This window comes from Phalacrocorax carbo, chromosome 2, assembly GCF_963921805.1.
Source record: "Phalacrocorax carbo chromosome 2, bPhaCar2.1, whole genome shotgun sequence".
NCBI lineage: Eukaryota > Metazoa > Chordata > Aves > Suliformes > Phalacrocoracidae > Phalacrocorax > Phalacrocorax carbo.
In genome coordinates, this window is record NC_087514.1 from 96,309,469 (window position 1) to 96,331,380 (window position 21,912).

General features: G+C 40.3%; 1 protein-coding gene across 1 annotated transcript in view; it reads right to left on the reverse strand.

The window, feature by feature from the left end:
• Positions 1-21,407, reverse strand: part of LOC104042549 (uncharacterized) — a 164,952-nt gene extending 143,545 nt beyond the window's left edge. The window contains exons 1-4 of the mRNA XM_064441793.1: positions 21,263-21,407; positions 19,368-19,506; positions 15,064-15,184; positions 12,675-12,914 (exon numbers count right to left, since the gene is read on the reverse strand). Of these exons, the coding sequence (XP_064297863.1) occupies positions 12,675-12,914; positions 15,064-15,184; positions 19,368-19,506; positions 21,263-21,407 (645 nt within the window). The remainder of the gene's footprint in view (positions 1-12,674; positions 12,915-15,063; positions 15,185-19,367; positions 19,507-21,262) is intronic.
• Positions 21,408-21,912: the final 505 nt, after the last annotated feature.

Genomic DNA, 21,912 nt, shown 5'->3' on the forward strand with positions numbered 1-21,912 from the left:
ACATCACAAGGGAACTAGCTTTATTTTATCATATTAAGCTCTACAAAATTCATACCTTTAAACCAATTTTGCATGCTAAAACAATTAACAACTCTTCTTTTTCCACCAAATCATGCATTTGAACAATTTTCCACTCCGACAGAAAATGCTGTGCTTTTTTCCATGTTAATTTTGTGATTTCTTATTTTACTTTGGCTTTCTGAAAGTGTTCATTTTCTGTCTTTATTTATCAGTGGTGGAAAAACATTGCCACTAGAAAACTTTAAGACAGAGTAACAAACTAACTCAGGAATCTGAGGTGTCCCTGCAAGGGCTTACTGAGATTCACCACTGGATTCTTCTTGCAGTAATTTTGGAGAGTTCATCCAAATACCCAGTAAGAATACTTGCAGGCTTGCTCCTTACTGAGCTATGAACTCTTCTCCACCCAGTTCTGGGAATGATATTAGTACACAATAGCCTTCCTTCTTCAAATTAAAGCAAGGAAACTCTTCTTGCAAAGTATGTGAACCTCAGGGTAGGGTCAAAATGATTCTGAGGTAGTAAAATTTCAACATACCAATGACTGGCAAATACTGTTTACACTTTTCTAGAGATATTCTTCTGAGCAGCTTGGAGCTGTGGAAGGGGGTTACCAATGCTGTAGGGCCCTGGAGCAATTGTGTTCCCATGGCAAAACTTGAAAATCGGGGGCAAAGAAACACCCTGAAGTAATGAATTTATGTAAATCCCCCTGTAAGATTTGCTCTGTGAAGCAATGCAAGGCCATGGAAAAGAGAGTAGAGAAGGAAGCAGGACAAAAAAAATGAAATCTGGTCCTATGCCACAATTTTAACTGTTTTCTTTAATTAATGTGGGTTGACACAGGTCCTGTTGAATATATTCAAAAGGGTGAATACAAAAGCCACAGAAACAGTGGAACATGGAAGGTGATTACCATCATCATTACCCTGGCTAAGGGTTCTGAAGGGTAGTCACCTGGGGACAAGGGGAGCAAATAGGCCAGCTACACCTCTCATACCACAAAACATCTACTTCGCCACTGCTACTACACATTCTCCTGGATTACAGAGAACTAGGACTGCCTAATCTTTTAAATAAACTATCTTGAATGATTCTCTAATAAAGACATTGTTCTGTTATTGGAATGTTTTCCACCTTTTATTGTTCCCATTTCAGTCCTCAAAGTTCACAGCAGCATATACCTTCGTACATTCACCTTGCAGAGACTCCTGCTCAACCTTACCTTGCCTTCCAGCCAAGGTAGAGAAAGAGGAGCCTTTTCTCCTTCTCTCCTCCCTGTGAACTGGCATGCACTTGTAGAAGGACACAATATTCAAGGGTATCTGACTCTGAGTGTCCTCTAGGATATACCCTCAGTACTTTTTGAAACCCAGAGTAAGACCTCTAAGTAGAAGACATCCATCCAAGCTGATCATCCACTATTAAAAGGCTAAAATGACAGTCGTCTTAAATTAGCAGGGATTTCTTCAATCAGACAAGATTCTGCAGCTAGATAACTAGCCACAATCTTTATTGACTCTCATATTGCTGCACATAAGCTCAACACAGCTCTTTCTTGATTGATATTTTTAAATACAAGCATGACTATTTTATACTCCCAATTGAACAGTAGGCAAGATAATAAGCACAACTCAGATAACAGCCAAGCTTTTTCTCTCTCTTCTTCTGAAGCAGCTAAGGGATTTACCCATACCAATAACTGCTATGTTAGGAGATGATACATATTCATTGTTGTACTGCATTCTATAATTTTTTGGAAGAGGTGATTATAAATTATTATTTTAATAATACACCTTCATGTTTCAAGTTATATATTGTCATTAGATAAGAGCAGGAGAGGGGAAGCCATTTAAGGAAATCTTTTAAAACTATAAATATTGTCATTATTATGTAGGTGTACTTTATATTAATTATGTAAATATATTCTAAGACTTAGTGTAGGCTTAAAATGAAACAGAAGCATCTGTTGAAAAATGCCATAACCCTGTGGCAGCTGCTATTAAACCATTAACAGTATCAGGTTTCATTTAAACCAGATTTACCATTTTCTATAACAGCCCGTGGGAAAGCTAAAAACATTAGGCACAAATTACTGACAAAAGAGATCCTTAATCAAGCCATACATTTCATTTGGCTAGCTGGGTGCTAGATAGTAACCTCTGTGCTACAAATTAAAGGTGGTGGTTACAAGGCTATGATCAAAGACAATTACCTGCATTATTGAACAGTTCCAAAGCATAAGCAGCTGAAATCACTGCTGTATCACATCCCTTTCAGTTTCTCCCTTGTTTCCCGAACTTACTCTTTTCTTTAGGATAACTCAACAATACACTCTCTTCTGCCAGCCTGCCTACAAACAGACAGTGGTCAAGCAGTTGATGTAAGGATAATTGTGACTATTAAAAATTCATTTCTTTGTTTCCTACTCACAGTTATTCTTCATTTTCTGTAAACTCCTGTCCTGGACCTAGATTGCAAACTCACTCTTGGGGACTGGAAGCATCCATTTGCTTACAGTTGCAGAAGCTGGATGTTCAAGCCATGCCATGATCCAAACACATCATGACAAAACATATAATAAGAAGAATAAGGATTTTGTCACACACCTGTGTGCTACAAAGCCTGAGGCTGTAAGATTCATTCTGGGAGTCCTCACGCATGAACACTGGTTGTCTGACCCAGGTAGGACAATGCCACACATCTCAGCATACGTGACCAATTAAAACATACTTACCAAGTAAGAAACTTCTTTCTGCTGAGTACATACAAAATAGACAGCCAAGTGTCTGACTGTTACTTTATGCTGGTGTGCCAAGCTTTCATGCTGGCACCCATGGGCTTTCATTCCCATCCTGATGCCCACCAGCAGCATGACTTATACAGGGGAACTGCTGTTTAGGAAAGGACAGCCAGGCTGAAGCAGGAAAGTTTCAGAAAGGAGGTAGGTCCCCCCAAGACTCCCATACTAAACCTATTCCCATTGCCACAGTGAATGTGCATTTCCATCACAGCCTGCTCTCCCACAGCCGCAGCATCAGATAGCTCTGGGAGGGAGCTTGCTGTTGTGCCACCTGCCTTTCATTAGCCTCCTCCTAGATGGCAAGCCTGAGAGCAGGGATTTGGGGCATGGCCAGTACAACCCCTAGGCATAGATGGACAAAAGCATTTAGGCATGTAGCTCCAACTGAAATCCAGAGTCCTTGAGTGCCTGCATGCATCTGTGGGTTTGGGCTGTCATGTTCAGATAACAGGGCAGGGAGCAGCTCAGGTGTTTAAAGGAGGAGGAGAACCAGTAACTGCTCTCTCTCATAGGACACTCAGGGCAGGGCCTGGGATGGACAAGGCACAGGCAGCTCAAATGAACCTGTTCATTTTGATGGACTGTTTTGTCTCTGACAAAAAAAAAAAAAATCCGCAGTTATATTTTCCCTGCTGGCGGCAACCTCCTTTGAGGCACTATTTGATAAGTTAGTCCATAAGCCTGCACCAACACTCTTGATGTCCAAAGAGAGCATACTACGTAAATACAGCTTCCTGGATTTTAATGGGTCTACTCTCTAACACCATAGCTCGCTGTTTCTACTTGGCCAGGTAAAATTTCCATTGAGGTCTGTGAGGGATATAGCCTTTTACAGTGCTATGAAAGCATCCAGCACCCACTTTCTCCTGGTGCAATCTCTTCTGCAGAGAGAGATGCAGCAGAGAATAAATAATGCTTGTGTGTGTCTGCACAGGCACAAGTAATTCTTCTTAGTCTGCAGTTAACAGTGTCGCATTTAATTGAATTAAATCATAGTGAACTAAAATTATCTCTTGCCACTATTTCTGAATTCAACTGTTTTATATCAGTTTTATTATAATACATCTTACTTCTCCATATGCCACCATAATTTCAGCAAAGAAATCATTTACTCTAGAGAGAGAATGAATTCTATTTGAATATTTCAATAAACAGATCCACTGTGAGGATATTGGGGTTTTTGTCTGTCTTACTCTTGGGCTTTAACCTTGACAGAGAAGAAATAGAGCTTTGCTTCCTCTGCACCTTCAAATACTTTCAATTTAGAAGAAAAAGGACAAATTACATTACTTAATTCATGTAACACAAAAATTTGACCACTAATCACATACAACTCAAATGGATTAAAGTGAATTTGAATACGCAAAGACAGTTCAATGTTTACTTATATAGAAGAATCTTGCAAAACACCACATAAATCAACGGCTCGTCATTTCTGATGATAAAAACTGCAACAAATGAACCTCATTGGTGTAAAACATGGGTAGAAATTTAAATAGGAAGCAGCTCCCATCAAACTATTTCATTAACAAATAAAAAATTACTTCACTGTAAAATGAATAGTGCTGAAGACGAGGCTGTTATTGCCAAAATAAGGTGGAGCTTTCACACCCAGATTTCAAGCCCTCCCTGTTTATGTGCAAGGCCCCCATACAGGTGGAGGGAAGGGCATTCTTGGGAAGTGTTTGTGCAACTTTGAAATTTATAAAAGGCCAGAGGGGAGAGAATAGAAACACCGACTGAGGTGAAAATAAAATATCGTGTTATTAGGGTTTTCCAAAAGTCCTATCTATCATCAGAATGTCCTGGAGCAGCTGGAAACTTACTTCCCCATCTTTCCATCGCTGCCTGTCTTTGAACAGGTATCTGAATAAAAAACAACACACAAATCAAAGGAGGACCATGCAGTGCACTATCATTCATTTCAGGCCCCCCCCTTTTTTTTTTTTCCTATTTTCTGAAAAAGAGAACTGACCTTTCAAACCTGCCATAGGTCAAACAACACCCTGACTCCTCTCCCTGCAGCTTGTGGATCTCCTTAAACCTTTGTGCAGTATCACCATATCTCCTGTGACCCAGTATCCCAACCTCCCTGATTATAGGGGAGTATGGACCAGAAGTGGCTGCAGCACAGCATGTGAACTAGGGTCATGGATGAGCCGCACAGAGCACAGGACAGCAGTAGCTGTAAGCAGGCAATTTATTCACTGTTCTCAGTCCTGCAGAGGTGGCAGCAAGCAGGATTTCTCCTGACATGCTGTGCAAAAGCACCCCAGTGCCTTTACAGAGGCACACTGAGTGCCTCCATGGAAACACCTCCTGCCCTCTCCCATACCACCAGAGCAGGGATGGTTCCTTGCCGCCTCCCTTTCCTCCTGGAGAGATAACTCAGGGCATAGTTAACTCCAGCAGCATCACATGCAGCATGACTACCTTACACCAGAGGACCAGAATCTGGCCTTTTATCTTCCCAAATACAGGGGAATAATGTTTGCATTCTGTGAGCTTTAGCCTCTGCATCTGTTGCTAATTGTCCTGACACATCTGCTCCTAATTCTTTTCTGTTCTTTGACCAGCAGGGAGTAGTAATGTATGGTACAGACAGAGCTAGCCTCCTCGAGCATTTCTAGTGATATACTGCTGGCTTGGGTGGATTCTGACCTCATCTAGTGAGGGGAGAAATCTGTCTGTGTAAGAGGAAGGCAGGAACCCCAGTTTCTTCGAGGGAGAAAGAGGTCTGTCTCTGTAAGAGGAAGGCAGGACCCCCGGTTTCTTCTCCTGCCACTCCCATCTCATTTACTCCTGAGATTGATTCTAGCAAGGTCAGAGCATAAGTTTCCTGGGATAACATAGGCCACCAACATGAAACAGCAGAGTTTATTTCTTTTGTGTCAAGAGGACATGTACTTTGCTCAGAAACCACTTGGAGCCAAGGAGTCTCATGAAGACAAGGCTCGTTCGGCACACAGGGCTGAGTCACACGGCAGTGCCGCTCTGCCTGCCTTGGGCTCTGGTGCAGGAAGCTTTCCTCTCCTTTTTGCTCCACCTTATATCTCTTTCATGATGCTGTTCTGGATTCCCCATCAGGCCTCGCATAGCACAGCATCTCATTCCTCCTTCAGCTTTGGCACAGCCTGGGACACAGCAATGCTCCCTTCACCAGGGAAGCTGTGCCAATGTGGAGTTCACACTACTGCAGTATTTTCCAGATGGTCCAGACCTCATTAGCCTCTGTCCTCTTTCTAGGGGCTCAACTAACACCCCTGGAGCACAGACACGGGAAGACTGACTCCTGATAAAAAAAAAAAACAAAACACCAAACAAAAAAAACACAAACACCCACCTTTTCCTTGTGTACTTTGCTTAAAAATTACATGTTTAAATGGGATCACTTTTTTTGATTTTTGTGGCATAAAGTGCTCTTCCTATTTCTGTAGTACAGCTTTGCAACTAACCTGCTCATCCTGCGTTCCCAGATAACTATTTAAAACATGAAATGCTTCAAAACCAGATATTTTAGGGAAGAAAAAAAAAAAAAAAAGTGTCTTCTGAGGATGTTTTTTCTGGCTCCCATGACTTGTAGATATGGACCAAAACACAGCATAAATCCCTTTTCACAGTTCCAGGCTGTCAGCTCTGGTGAGTCATGGAATTGCTTCATTTTTCCACTCACAGCATTTTTCACTGGGGGCAGGCATTTACTTTGCTCTCAATGTCCTCTGTTGTTTGGAGTTTATTTGGAGCTAAGGATACAGGCAGGGGCTGCTGCATTCTGCCTTCCCGCTGCTCCGCCCCAAATAATATATGACTTCTGTACAACTATTGCATTCAATGGCTCATATGAAGCTTTCTTACAGATGTGATTTCCCATTAGGTAGGGAACAGGCCACGGAGTGGTCCAAAATAAAAGCCTGTCCCTAGACACTCCTGATTTTTAACATATGTCTGCTAGATTTTCCAATGCAGACCACGTACCTTACCCTAGTTAGATATGATACATTATAATCTAGAACACGTTTCTGAGCTCTTTGGGCAATATACATTTGTCTAAGCTGAAGGAGCACACACGGTACAGTCCAGCAAGTGTTTTCAAGAACTCCTCCACTGGAGCACATTGACTAGACAACCCGTGAAGCTTAACTCCAATTAATTACCAAAAACAAAACCTGGGATAAATAGTAACCTTTTGCATATATAAATCAATTGCAGAATGCTAAATACAGTAGAAACAATAGATTCTAATATACAATGGCTTTGTAATATCAGCACATCAGACTTAATCCCTTCAAGTCTTCACACAGTGCTGGGAATTGAGCTTTCCGTGTTGGGAAAGTCCATCTAAAGGCAGCAAAGGTCTCCAGAGAAGCCACCTGTCTGCAGCTCACAGCTGGAACAGGATCTGTGCACAGCACTGGGCCAAAGGAGGTCCCTGTGACACTTTTGCTTGGCCCACAGCAAGGAGAAAGACTCACAGCCATTTGGGGAAAATAGCAACCAGCCAAGAGCAGCATGGGGCCCTTGGCGCTGTGGTGTGAAACAACACCCCGTCCAAGGGCTGCTCGCAGCATGCCTCAGAGGTCTGTCCCCAGGATGGCACGGGGATGTGGCACAGCTCTGAAAACATGCATTTTGAGGAGCTTTGCAAAAAGACATTTAGCAAATAGCAATCGTGGATCAAAACTCCAGAAAAAGTCAGGTAAACAAAACAGAAGCAGTATGTGTTCCTGCTGTGTGGAAAAAACATCAAACCTGCAGTCTTCAAATAAATACAAGCGCCTGTCTAAGCTTAGTTCTTGCATTTACCAAAAGGTTCACGTAGCACCTTATCATCCCAACTACAAATAATTGCATCCAGGGAAAATTTAAGTGGCTCTCATTTTGAAAGTCCTCTGGCACTGCCAAGCGTTATTACTTCCTATCTTTTTTTCATAGTATATCAAACTCTTGTGTTATGTCCTATAAAGTGTCCTAGAGCTAAATGCTCTTCATCTGTGCCAGCGTTTCACTCAAGAATAAAATGGAGGTGGGGGGGAGTTTGTGCTCTACTTTTCCTAATGATACCTTGTTTTGTAATTACTAAAAGCATCACAGTCCTTAGACAGCTGCTGACATACAGAAAATAAGGTCCTTGAAACTGTTTGTTTCATCATATTTTAGAATTAATACCTTAGGTCATGTTAATCAGTTTCTGATATATGTAGTTTTCAAAATGCACTTCAGGGAAGAAAATGCTGGAAATGACTAATAACAACAAAGATTTGAACTTTATTCGTTATATATCTAATTCCAAATGTGAACATTACCGAAGTACTTTGCCATCTTAAGTATTTAGGAAGCTTTAAATAAAAAATAAATCCACCTCATTCAATGAAATAGAACATGCTTTTTTCCAAACAAGAGAGTTCAAATTTATTAATTTTGTAGCTGTATTTTAAAATGAGTGTCAGCCCCTGCTAGATGACTGCATGATAAGTGTGTCCTGAAACTTCAGGAAAAGGCACTAAATTTTTCACAGGATTTGTGTTTCATTTTCAGTGTAATAAAAATATGGTGCCCTTTTAATAATGAATAATAGATCTCATGGTATGATTTACATGCGTGGATTAAATGTCATGTTTGAAAAGTTGCTATTTTATTCATATTGAATTTCCCTCAAGTAAAACAAAATGGTACCCAGCTACTGTTATAATAGTGTTAGTACCTTGCCACACTGATACATAAATATTAACCTGTTGATACACTCTAAAAATCTACAGATCTGTGAACTGTTCTGTCAGCAACTATGGTTTTATATGCATATGGACAGATTTAGTACTATCCCAAGTTCCAGGTACATTGGGGAAAATGTGTAGTGCCATTGCTCGCATACTTCTGGAGCTCACTTTTATTTTTTTGCTAAAGTGCTGATTTTGGAAGGCTGGCACAGAATAAGGCCCAAAGCTGAATAGGTGCAGCAGGACCAGAGTTAGAAGGCGGCTTGGGGAACCCAATGCTGACTTGATTGTCCCTGCTTCTCCTCAACAGTGCTGGACTGACATCCCACGTGACTGGACAGCTTAATGAATGTTTTTTAAATGTCACTTGCAGGCAGTCTTATTGGCTTATAAATGCTCTTCGCAAGAGCTGAAAATTTCCTTTCTGAACAAAAACTTGCTTCCTAATGGGCAATGCTTTTTCTGGAAAAGCATTCCAGAAATGTTTATGATTTATTGCAAATACTTGAAATAGGAACATCTTCCATAAGGGTTCCTTCTCTTAGTAGGTGAAACTTGCAACATACAACATATTTTGGTCCTGATAATTGAAATTATAGTGGAACAGTTTTTTTGGTTTTGTTTTTTTTTTTTTTTACAGAGAAGCATTTTAGCCACACTCCAATTTTTATTCCATTGAAGCCAATGAATATTTTGACTCCAAAAAGTGAGGATTTGTTCTTATTGTTGTAATTTTTTCATACAACTATTTTAATGTTTACTGAACTAACTTAAGAAAAGCTGACTAATTAAAAAAAACACCCCACCATTTTTTCTTTTTCTGAGCAAAATTAAACTTTTGCACACTGCAACTCATTTGTGCTCTTCAGGTCATCATTAAGCTGAAAAATGTAATCTGGACTTGCTAACACTGGAACATGAGTCTTATGGAGTAATAAGACACTGCTTTAAATATACTGTGAATGAAAAACGTTTATTGACTACTTAGATCTTATCTGTAGTAGGATCTTAGCCACCAAGAGATGGCAATAAGGAAATTATACCAGTAAAATCCTCCTCCTTCTGTGAAGTGATGCAGTCACATCTGTGCAGGTGCTGCCAAGGACAGTCTAATTGCAGTAACTGCCTCACTAGATGCACAGTAAGCGTCTCACCTCCTTTCCTATCCTCTCCTTACTCAACTTTCATTCCAGACCTGAGAAAAAATCAGGCAGCACAAAAGTATATTGAAAGTTTAAGAACAAAGCTTCTTTACCGCCAGAGTTAACCTACTGCCTTTTTTTTTTTTTTTTTGTATCTCTGCTTGAGTTCACATTCAGTTGGTGTTATAAAGTAGGTGAAGCTTCAAAATAGATCTTGCTTCACCTAAACCAGGCAGCATTAGGCCATCTAAGTCTGAAGTCCCTTTGCATAAACTAAATATATGAAAATGTCCTTGAAATCCTGGGTCTAAAACAAGTCCCCCTTCAGATCATGCTGTTAGTTGCTATTCCTAAAACTATAAAGAATCATTTGAAACAGCAACTGCATTTTACCCCAATCCAAAGCATTCATACATGTTTTGTCCTGCAAAATTTAAGGAAAAAAATACGTTGCGTGTGACTGTCTGGCCTTACTGAAAGCCAAATAAAATTCAGCTGGAGCTATTAGGAGCCACTGTCTAATAGGTAGTCAGAGGTTATTGGGGGAGCTAGGTTGACAAACTAAAAAGGAAGACAGTGAAGGAGGGGAAAGAAGGGAAGCTGGCAAGCTGGAGCAAAGAACATTGATTAATGAACAAAAAACATTTTTGAAAGGTCGGGTGCACAAGTCAGACTAGCCCTGAGGCAGATCTAACTTACATGACCAGCACTTTCTGTACGCAGCAGGTAACCCATGCTGACACCAACTTTGCCGACATGACAGGGTTATTATTTTTGGAAGGATGTAGTGTTCTGGAACAATTTCTCTAATATATTAGTTAAAACTAAGCTTTCCTTCAATAGCAAGCATGCATGTCTTAATTTTCACCACGTTTACACTGAACTCCTATCATTATTCTGGCCAACGAAAACAAAAGCTTATTCTTCATTTGTGAGCCCTTGTATTTTCCCCACTGTAATATATTCCAGGGCAGTAGTGCTGTATATAAGATTGTGTTCAAACCCAGATGCTTATCTGGAGCTCACTACTAAGACCTCCCTACTTATGCTAAGTTTTGCAGTAGATGCTAACCGTTGGAAGCCTAAAATTTGCCTTATCTCAGCACAGATCGTAAGGGTTTCCTTTGAAACATACCCTAAAGTTATGGGCCAATACCCAGGTGGAAAAGCAGAAGGGTAGAATCATTCAGGGTACAACTCTTATGTCTTCAAAATGAGCTGGCGGAGGAGGTTCTCTAAAATTATGACACTAAACTTTTACTGTCCGTTATACAGTAATGAAGACAGGGAATCATCAAAAGGTCATTTAATCCAACTTGTCCTCCTGATCTTGCATTTTAAGTGGACTAGCCCAAGACCTGCACCCTTGTTCACTAGATCAAAAATGAAGTTTGGTGAAGATGCTGATTAAATGTCCTCTGTGAGAGTCAAAGAGAACTTTAAAGCAAACTCTGGAGAAATGGTAAAACTGCCAAACATTTTTCTCAGACCTTTGGATGATGCATAATAGGCACCTCTAAGCAGTTACTGAGGTGTCCCCACAACCCCATAAAGACTAACAGAAAGACAATTGTGTAGATTTGCACATACTCCTCATAAACCCATGTCAGGAGTTCCTTCGCATTGAGGAGCAGATGGACAAAAGATGGGTCAATCTGGACTAGCTCTTGCTTACTACTGGGAAGAGAGATGTGCTGTTTTGAACATGTGCCATTTCCCAGGTAGGAGCAAGAGCAGCAGGCAAGACCCTGGAGGAGAAACACGACGCTGAAAGCACGAGGCAGGGCATGCTGGAGTCGTTCAGTAGTACTGCCTGTACTCATCTCCTTTCAGTGAAGCCTGAGAAGGCAGTACTTTGTCTTCGAGGCAGTAAGCAGGATGCGTGTGTCCTGCCTAGGGAGGAATCCCAGCTTAATGATTTCTCTGACAGATACACGTATTTGTTTTAATGTCATGTGACAGTCACATTCATAATTTCCCTCTGTATGCATGATTCTTTTCATACCAACAGCTGTATTTACAGACACTGTTCATTATCCATTACAGATGATAAACAATTATAAAGCAGAAAATGTGACTTAGCAGTACTTTATATTCCACAAACCTAACAGCTGAAATGACCTATCTAAAAGTAACTGAAAGCATCAGTGCCATACATGAAAGTTGCTTTATCTGAAAGCTCTTTCTGGTAGGGACTTTCTGTTCTGTGTCTATACAACTCTTCACACAATGGAAGAGGTGGAGCAGGAAATCTACCGTTCAGGTCATACTGCAAAATAAATAATTTAAAACAGAAAACGCTCCATCTTATTCTACCAATTCCTCATAACACACACACACACACAAAAAAAAAAAACACCACCACACAGAGAGATGGGGGTTGTTTTTCAAACTGTAAAGAAGCTTTCCTGTGCCAGAGAGTTTATCCGAGACCAATGTTTCAACCAGCACTAGGCATTAGCTACAACAGTGAGCAACTGACACACAACGATCCTGCCACGCACAGCATGCTTGGACAGGAAAATATGTGTGCCTCGGTCGCAAAAGACAGAATAGAGCCTCAAGTATTTGGGCTCCTTCCAAAATAATCCAAATGCTGCTTTTTTGGCAAATGGGGGTCAATGGAGCTAAAAACTCACAGAAGGATTTGGGCATTCGTGTGTCTATATACACCCACTCATTCATTTATTATTCTAAAGCTACTTCACAGGAATCAAATTACATAGCTGACAAGCTGCATAGATAAGAGAATAAAAGTAAAATTTAAAATTAGCTGACAACACTATGTGATGTAGTGTATATTTGGCCCTTTTAGAGTGAGTGATGAGGGTTAACCTAGGGGAAAAAAAATTGCACCTTCCTAAATTGCACCTTAAATTATTAAATAAATTATGAACATGATGGAATGCATTAAATATATAAGCCTGAAGGAGAAAGAGCGGATGTGTTTTAACTTTCAAAGCAAAGACAGCATATTTAAGAAGTGTTGCTTACTGTCTGGATACTTTGTCCAAAGTAGATTTCAGTGTTGTAGAAGTTTCCGTCGTGACTAACAGGCAGCGTTGTCCTGGCCTGAGGCTGCTCCTTCAGTTTGGGCCACTCCAGCAAGCCACCACCTAAGCGGCTGAGAACAGAAACTTTGAGGGTGTAATGGCCTTTAGGGACCTTATCTTTGACTCCCCTCAGGCATTTGAAGTGAATTTCTATTGGCTGTGGTGTCTTGGAGCAGTCAACCTAGGAAGAAGCCTCTGAGTTACTGACCTGGGTTGAGTCAACTTTAACCATACAATTAGCAATAACAAATTTCTTCAAGAAAATAACTACCGAAAAGCAGACAACATGCTTCTTGTTCAACCTGCAATTACCTATTGTTAACCCAGGATCTGCAATTAGGGAGGTCAAAAGTCATAGAGATGACAGATAAAAAAATAATACAAATACTACTAATAAAATGTTTGGCATCCTTGGGGGGAAGGTGGAGCTGTTGAAGTATGACACCAGAAGCCATTAGTCTGCAGTAATAAGGCAGAATTAACTGGAAAACAACACCTTCAAAAATACAGCATGCTTTGCAAGGCAGGCACAATATGTGATGTGATGAGCAGGCTGCAGGCACAGAGTGAAAGACAGGGCAGGCCGTGTTTTTGTAGTAATTATTAGCCTTGCCAAAGCTATTAGTGCGATGTAATACGCAGACTATCCTTTCACCTTCTGATTATCGTATAATCAGATTCTCTTAAAAATAGTAATCAAAGTGCAACACGTGTAGAGTTTAATAACAACTCCCTACAGGCACCTTTATTCCAAGTCCAGACAAAAGGAAACATCTGCTGCTTGCTGTTGACAAGATGTTGTCTGAGTTACAGAATGTTTAGTATGGAATAAATGCTGTGCTGCGTATCACAAATGCCTTTCTGGTGCTTTCCTTGTACACTCAGCTTATGCCGTGGAGGTTGGCAGAGGGGAACAGACACAGCCGTACGATCCTCACAAGTCTTGCCTGAGTAAAGGCGTAGGGCCCATCCCACTATGCCAGCAGACACTTCAGTGCTGCCTAAATGCAGTCCTCAGGGTCAGGCACATAACAGGCAGTCCTGGTTTGGCTCCAGTGTCGACTCCAACGGATAAAATTGCTTCTGCAATTGCTAAATATTTAGTATTTCAAATCAGCAATGATTTCCCTCCTTCCCCTCCAAGGAATCAATTTCTTCCATTATTCTGAGAAAATACTAGCGCTAGGTCTTCTTCTTTTAATGCAATGTGATACAAGAGCCCATGCCACACTTCAGAATCAAACGGCTACCTTGACTACTAGGTTTAGTAGTCTCACGGTTTAAGCCTACAGTTGCTAATAATCTCCTCTTTAATCCTGTCTTGGATTTATTTTGGAAGAGATAGCATATTTCCATATAGATAGAAAGCTTCTGGAATTAAATTAAGCAGTTAAATAAACAGTTGAATTTGTTAAACTTCTTTTGTTTCTCAACACAAACCATACTTAACAGCTAATCTGAATGACAATTATTTTCAGCTTAATTAGAAAATCTTAATTAACAATGAAGATTTAACCTTAATATTTTTGGTTTCTGAATCATATATAAAAAAATTAACATTATGTGAATAAATAAGACAATCCTTTTAAACCTCAAGGCAGGATTACTGATGCAGGCAGGCTTCGTTATTAAACACATTCTAAATTAAACGCCTCTATGAATTTTATACTGAAATATATTATGATAGTTTTGCATGCCAAATGTGACATTTTGTATTTTAGATTCATCTTCTGTAGTAATTTTGGAAATGTCATACAAACAAAGATTTTGTCATTTACCAATGGAATTACTATGCATGGCCGGTTAGCCATCTCTTTTCTGGCTCTTCTGGTTGTTTCAAGTCAGCAAGCCATAAAAAATCTTTATCTCTCTGAAACACAGCAATTTGGAAGATAATCGAATAGTGACTGGGGGGCAGAAACGCCAGTCTGAGGAATTATACTACAATCTCTCTTGCATTTACAACCTTCCTCAAAGCGAGTGTCAGTCGAGTAGGAAAAGGAGATAGAAGATTCATCATATTTCAAGCCTGTCTCATTTGCATGGTGGCATAGCTGTCTCATCTCCTGCTGAAAGACTTTGCTTGGCCAGTGCTGACAAGCTGTTTTGAAGAACTCTTGCCATGCCCAAATGATTCATCATTAATAGCTTTAGACATTCTCTTTAAGCGTGTGGTTACTACTGCTGGAAAGCACATTTTGAAACCTGCTAAACTCTATCCTCTTAAACTATGAAAAGAAAAAAAAAAAAAAGAAATAGTAACGCAGTGCAATTGATCTAGTCATTTAGCAGTTCGCACCAGGGAAAAGAGCACTCATGGAGAACCTCACCTTCCCACAAGATTCTGCTGCTCCATACGATCCAGTATTCACGCCTGTGAGGTTACCAAAGCTGGCTACCATTTCTGTTTCACATTCACTCTCCTCCGCTTTCAACAGCCGATGTCTCACACTGCAGCAGTTAGAAAGGGAACAGGGGAAGAAGAATCGAAAAGTAATCAACCACAATGCAGATACGGAAAGCACTCGCCAGTGGATATACATTGCAGTTTGATGCGTTCCTTGAATATATCATAAGCCTTGCAGGGCACCTAGAAGAAACGAGTGAGCTAAGCAGAGAAAAGTCTAGGCTTCAAAAAGTGCCATACGAAAAACGCAGTCACAGCCCCAGTAACACAACCAACATTTGTCAGCCTGTGCCACAGGTCGACAGAAGGAACCTAAAGTTTCACTGCCCATGTATAATCAGCTCTGTTGATATTGGGGCTATTCTGTGTTAAGAATATTAAAGTAGGAAGCCATTGCCTCTGTCAACACTTTCAGGACCCATTAACAGCTTCAATAAACTGGAACAGGTTTTTAGAAACCTTTGATTCCTCGGGGACAAAGTTGCTTTAAACCACTGAAAAAGTCTTACTATATGTATAAATATTAATTTATTTCCAAAAATCATATTAATTTTTATATAAATCTTATTCATAAATCTTCTAAAAGATCTTATTTCAGATATACTTTATAATTTTTTTGGTATATAAGTCATGTACAGGAATACACACACACACGCATACACAAATTGTCAGCAGTATGTGAACCATTAAACTCTCCTTAGCATTCATATATTTACTTTAACTATACAAGAAGTTATTTTGGGAGTACTTATATCAACTCAAAGATTTTTTTGTTTATTTAGAGGTCCCTGTAGCAATGCAGAACTCCAGCAAATAGCATAAGAACAGCCCTACACTGCATATCTCAGCGCTGCCCCGCTTAGTGCACAGGTTACGCAAAAGGCACGGCACCCTATGGAGAAAGCCATGTTCCTAGAGCACAGCAGGAGTAGATGCAAAACTAAGTCATTTACAATAAGCACTACAAAGCTGTATGCTTTGGCAATCCCATCCCGTCTTTCAACAGACACAGAACCACGAGCATTTCCTCTGAATTTCTGAGGGCCAGCCACGTGCCGCCCTGGAAGTCGAGAGAGCTGCCTGCAACGTACTGAGAGGAGTCATATGCACCAAGGAGAAATCACTGCATCAGGTACAGCTGTAATTCAGGATTAGCTTGGGCACCTACAAAAGAGGCAATCAGAGGACAAGCCATGTGTTCAGTTAAGATTTTGGCCACAAAAGAAAAAACTTAAATTTGGTTTTCATCCAAAAAAGAAAGGAAAAAAAAAAGAAAGAAAAAGACGAATCAAAAACATTTCCCTAGACTGCACTTCTGAAGCATTCCTTCATATTTTTTGACTTGCCTTTGGAAAAAGCCTGCACATTTGTACAATTAACATGCTGCTTTATCAAGAAAACTATTTGCAGAGACTCTGCAAATCACGCTAAATATCCCAGCCTGTCTCCAAGTTCCCGGCGCATTACTACAAATCAGTTTCTACTCAGACCTTGCTTATATTTGGTTGTTTGGTTTTTTTGTTTGGGTTTTCTTTTTTTTTTTTTTTCCTTTTTTTTTTGGGGGGGGGGAAGCGGGGGTGGTTTTTTTTAAGAAACATACATACACATTTATAGCAGTAAAGTTGCCACCAGTGCATAGCTGAGCTGTTTTCCAGATTCCTCTACCAGTAGAACTGCACCATGTAAATGACCAGGCAATAGCTAAATTAGTTGGAAGATCTGCGTAGACACTAGTCCCAAAGACATACATAGGAATTTTGCCCAAGCCAGGACCGATGACAACTGAGGACAAAACTTTACTGCTAAGGACCACATACAAGAAGCACAGGGTCAACCACCTTTGAGGTTTTATCCTGGAGCTGCAGTCAAGTCAGCTTGGTGCAGTTGCCCTACGTGGAAGTAACAGAAGATGTTTCTTGAATGGCTCTAGCTAATTTGTAGAACTGATACATGTGAGAAGTTAACTTCCCTCCTTGAGAACAACAGTGTGTTTGGAACTTTGTACTTATTTAGTTTCTCATGACGGAAATGATTTCACTTAATTTGGTTAGAGCTGCGTTGACACAGGGGTTCATTAGGACACCCATTTGCTTGCAATTCAATTTAAAATTAAATACACTTTGTTGTTGATTTTATTACTTTTAAACTACTGTATCTATTGCCTTTATTAGCTGCTAATACACAATTATGAAGGTAAACAGTTTTCATTACTGAACATCAAACATTTAAATAACCGCATTTGATCTCTTTTCGGGTTGCATCATTTTTCTCCTTTCCCTCCTTTTGCTGGGTATTAGATTCAAGAGAATAATTTATTCAGTGAAGTTAGACCTCTTCTGTGCTCACCAGCATGCTCATCAGCTGTCACAGCAGAACATAGCTTCCTTGGCTGTTTCCACCAGGTTATTTATTTCCTCCATTCATTTCTTTACAGGTAATTTGATGCATGTATTTATCTTAAGGTCACCTATAGCTTGATCACAAAAACATTGCTCCAATTCATATTTCCTTCTCTCTCTAAGGGTAATTCAGAGGCAGGGATGAAGGGTGCTGGGAGAAGCCATTTGGTCACCTTTTGAAGTGCACTGTGTGTAGCACTTAAAAATTACAGCCCAAGCTGGGTAGCTGAAAATGGAGGTATCCAAAACAGAGGCCTCTTTCAAAAGCAAAGGCTTAATTTTTCTAGGCCTGAAGTCCTTTGTCTGGGAGAAGTTCCACTCATTAATATCTGTAAGGCACCAAAAGACCTTTGGAAGGAAAGCACATTAGATAGAAGTACAAAGTAGCCCTTATCTGACATACCTTTGAAAGAGTTCATGAATCCTGGCTTGCAAGTTCTGTTTCTTGTGGTGAGACACTTCCTTCTGGTGCTTTAGTCCCACATGTCAAAAAGAAAAAAAAAAAAGGAAAAAAGAAAAAGAATACATTACAGTAAGAACATGGAAATAAAAGCCATAAATGTGAAATCTTCCAAAGGTTTGCCTTAGGTCTTCTGGTTGAAGATTTTCAGAAGCATTAGGAATTTCAGCCACCTTTACTTTATTTCATTGTTTTTTCCATAACTTTTTTCCGTGTATTTTTTCTATATGTTTACTCCATTACTTCCAAGGGAAACCGAGCTCTAATCTTGCTTTAAAAGTTTGGCTGTTACAATGTGCATTTATGCATGGTAGAGCCCTACAGTCTTTATTTTTATTACACCTAATAGTTGTATATATGCATATATACATATATGCATGTATAAGTGTGTTTGTACACACAAAATAAAACTTAACATGCCAAACAGTCAGTTTGGCAAACTACCAGAGAGCCCACGAAATTGCCCCACTTTAAATGTACTCCTTGTATGACCACAGCTGCTTTTTAAATGTTTGGTAAGAGGGACTCGCATTTTTGGATGTTGCAATGTATAGGAAGCTAACTTGCATGAGAAGTCATCTCCCCCTGCAGTTCTGCACCTTTCCAGCAAAGCAAGCTGAAAAAGTTAGTCCATCAAGAAACCAACATCCACACCTTTTTGGACTGTGTTCTCTGTACAAAACCTGAAAATAGTAACACTGTTGAAGACTGTAGACTCAGGAAAACAAAATTCTTCTCCCTGACCTGCACTGCTCAGAGATCTTGCCAAACATGCAAGGCCATATGTTGTGCTTCCTGCTGGTGTTCCTGAGATCATCATAAAATGGTGCATGCAATACTACCAATATACAAGGAGGCTTCCTACTGTATACCATATACTGTTATCTAAACCGTGTAAAATTTTGTTCCACTTCCACTCTCATCAAACCTCAAAACAAAAAACCTTTTTGGTAGGGAAGCAATATCCATGGAGAAAAACTCCCCATCAGAGGCTCCATACCTGGCTGTTGAAATCTTTCCTCTCTTCCGAATCTCTAGATTTTTTACAAATATCTGACTGTTTTCAAGGAAGCTTAGGAATCTCTGTTGAAGACTAAGGTATTGGGAAAATTATTTGCAAAGCATCCTGCTTATTTCCAAAATGAAAATTATCAGAGTATAAGAACAGACTACAAAAACATATTACAAAATCCTATGTAAATAGCTTTTAATGTAACCCTGTAAAATTAAAGCAGGGACAACATGGTTCCTCTAAAACACAGTATGGTTTGTTGGTAGTCCCAGCAGAGCCTCAGATGGATGTGGTAATTCCTCCAGGCCCTGGTCAAGCATTACACATAGACCATTACAAAGGTGACATGAACAAACTAGCTCAAAACAAGACTGTCCAGCTTTCCACGTGGCAGCTGTATAATGGGCAACACTCCCTCCACCACTGTTCCTTGGTTAGTGAGAACCAAGCCCTCCTGCTCCTCCATGGCTTTGGACTGAAGTTCACTAGGAGTCCCTGGAGAAGGGACCAGGACTCAAAGTTCACTAGGAGTCCCTGGAGAAGGGATCAGTACTCAATTCTCTCCTGCTCCCACAAACGCTGGCACTGGTTTTCTTCCCCCAGCCCAGTGAATCACCACCTACGTCGCTTCCCCAGGAAGGGCTGGGAGCTGGCTGTGGTCCCAGCGCTGCTTCAACAGTGCTGGCAGCTGTCTGGTTAGGGTGATCAGACACACACCACACACACCCCCATGCCACTTCTTGCCGTCTGTGGGGACTGCAGCCACCAGGGAACATGCCAAAAGAAAGGGCACGTAGTTCCTCTCGAGGTGCCCCATGAGGACATGCTCTCGCAGGTGTAGGGGACCTGTCCCAGCAGCAGCGAAGACCAAGCAGCAGCGTTCATCACTCCTGCAAGGCTCAGGAGCCAGCCTGCCATGGCTGGGGCATCTGGGATGGTGCCTAGCAGAGTTTGAAGTCCCTGAGAAAGTTTATTGACAAAACCTACAAACCAAAAGGCATCAGGCATTTCCAGAGTTTGGTGGCAGATGGGAAGGAGTTTAAAATTGGACTGAAGCTGTTAAAGCTACAGTTCAGAAGGCAGAAGGGGGGCTTCGTTCACAATCTTTCTCCTGGATACAACTCTTGGTGATGCCTGGGATAGCGATTTTTGAGGTGGGCACTTAGATTAAGAAATACATGAAATAGATTACATGAAATGACTTTTCTAACAAGTAGCCATAATATTACAACTACATTCAGACATTACTAGTCCAGGCTTATGCTGAGCCAGAAGTAGAGAATTCTTTTTCTTAAAAAAAGAATATTATATTACCAGACTCCCATAGCTATCCAATCCCCTTGTTTATCTTCCTAACCTTAATTAAATAATGAATATTCAAAAGAAAATATGAATCAGGTCTCTCTGTATGAACTGCACTGTTTTCCATCTGTCTGCCTCTGAAATGGCAATGGGGATATGATTTAAAACTATTTCTTCTGGATCATAGTAAAATATTTGCCACAGTATGTCATGATAATTTTTAAAAGGCTCTATCATCTACCTAATAAATTTGTTAAGTTTATTCAAATCTTACTGAACAGGAAAAGTGCAATGAGTCATGGTTAATATTTCTTTACCTACACTAAGAAATGAAATATATCAAAAATTCAGTGCTTAGGGTCCTATTCAGAAAACCTCTATGAGTCTGTAATACATCTTCTACATGATTAAAAAAAAAACAGGAAACTTGCTTTAAAATGAATTATTCACCACCTTGAATAAATTTCCATCTTTCCTATCTGCAAAACCCCTAAGTCAGTTATGTAAATTTTAACCTACACTAATTACCTCAGGGGTGTGCAAGCTAAAGGAAAGTAGATGCAGGAGAAAAAAAAATCTCAGACATTTCCATCACCAGGAAGCAATTTAATAGAGGAAAAATTGTGTAAGTTTTCAAAAACAGAGCAGCTCATATTTTTTTTTAAATGTGGAATAATCATTGCTGCAATATCCCTTGAATCAGAGATTTACTGAAATAAACCCAAGTGCATTTTCTCAATGGCATATACCATTGCACACATGCTTGTTTCTCATCATGACACCGGCATTGTCTAGACTGTAAAAATGACCTATTGTTGGCAATGGGCGTTCCCAACAAGAAGGCATGAAATGTGGTTTAGCTTCAAATCAATACAGACATTGAGGGTCCCTTCAGAAAAAAAAAAGTTTATAAAATCTGGGAACCACTGGATATCCCTTCAGAGCTCACCTGGGATGTACTGGGGAAAGCAGGGCGTTGTTTGAAGGCAGAAGGGCTCAGTCACAGCACCACTTTGTCCTATTCCCCTTCCTGACACCAGGCGCTGCTTTAGCTGTGAGCCAACTCCTTCACATGTCTTTCTCAGTTTCTTCATCGGCTATCTTGAGGTCTAATTACTCAAATGACCCATCTACTGATTCCAGAGGGCATGGTTAAGACCAGTATTTGAAAAAGGTCTTTCAGGCTGGGCTCAGCCTAGAGACACACAATGGTAAGCATTGTTTCTACTGCAGACAAAAACAAGAACCTGACTCAATACTATTAATCAGTGCTGACTGGCTATTTTCACTGGGAAACTACTTCACGAACAGTAGGACTTGATTCCTATAGTAATTTTCAATTTGGAGAAAAAATTAAACCAAACCCTGCCCCAACACATCCTTTTCTCTTAGGAGAAAGCCCACAAAATGCAGCAAAGCTTTGAAGCAAAACAGAATTGGTTTTCTATCGTTTAGCAGAAATGAAGCATTTAGGGAAAGTATTTACCCTCCCCTTTTTGGTCAGTCCTAGCACTGGTATTACAACCTTCTGGTGAGGTACTCACCCCATTGTGATTTGAAACAGCTGGTTGAGCCCTGGCATTGATGCAATGGTACTCC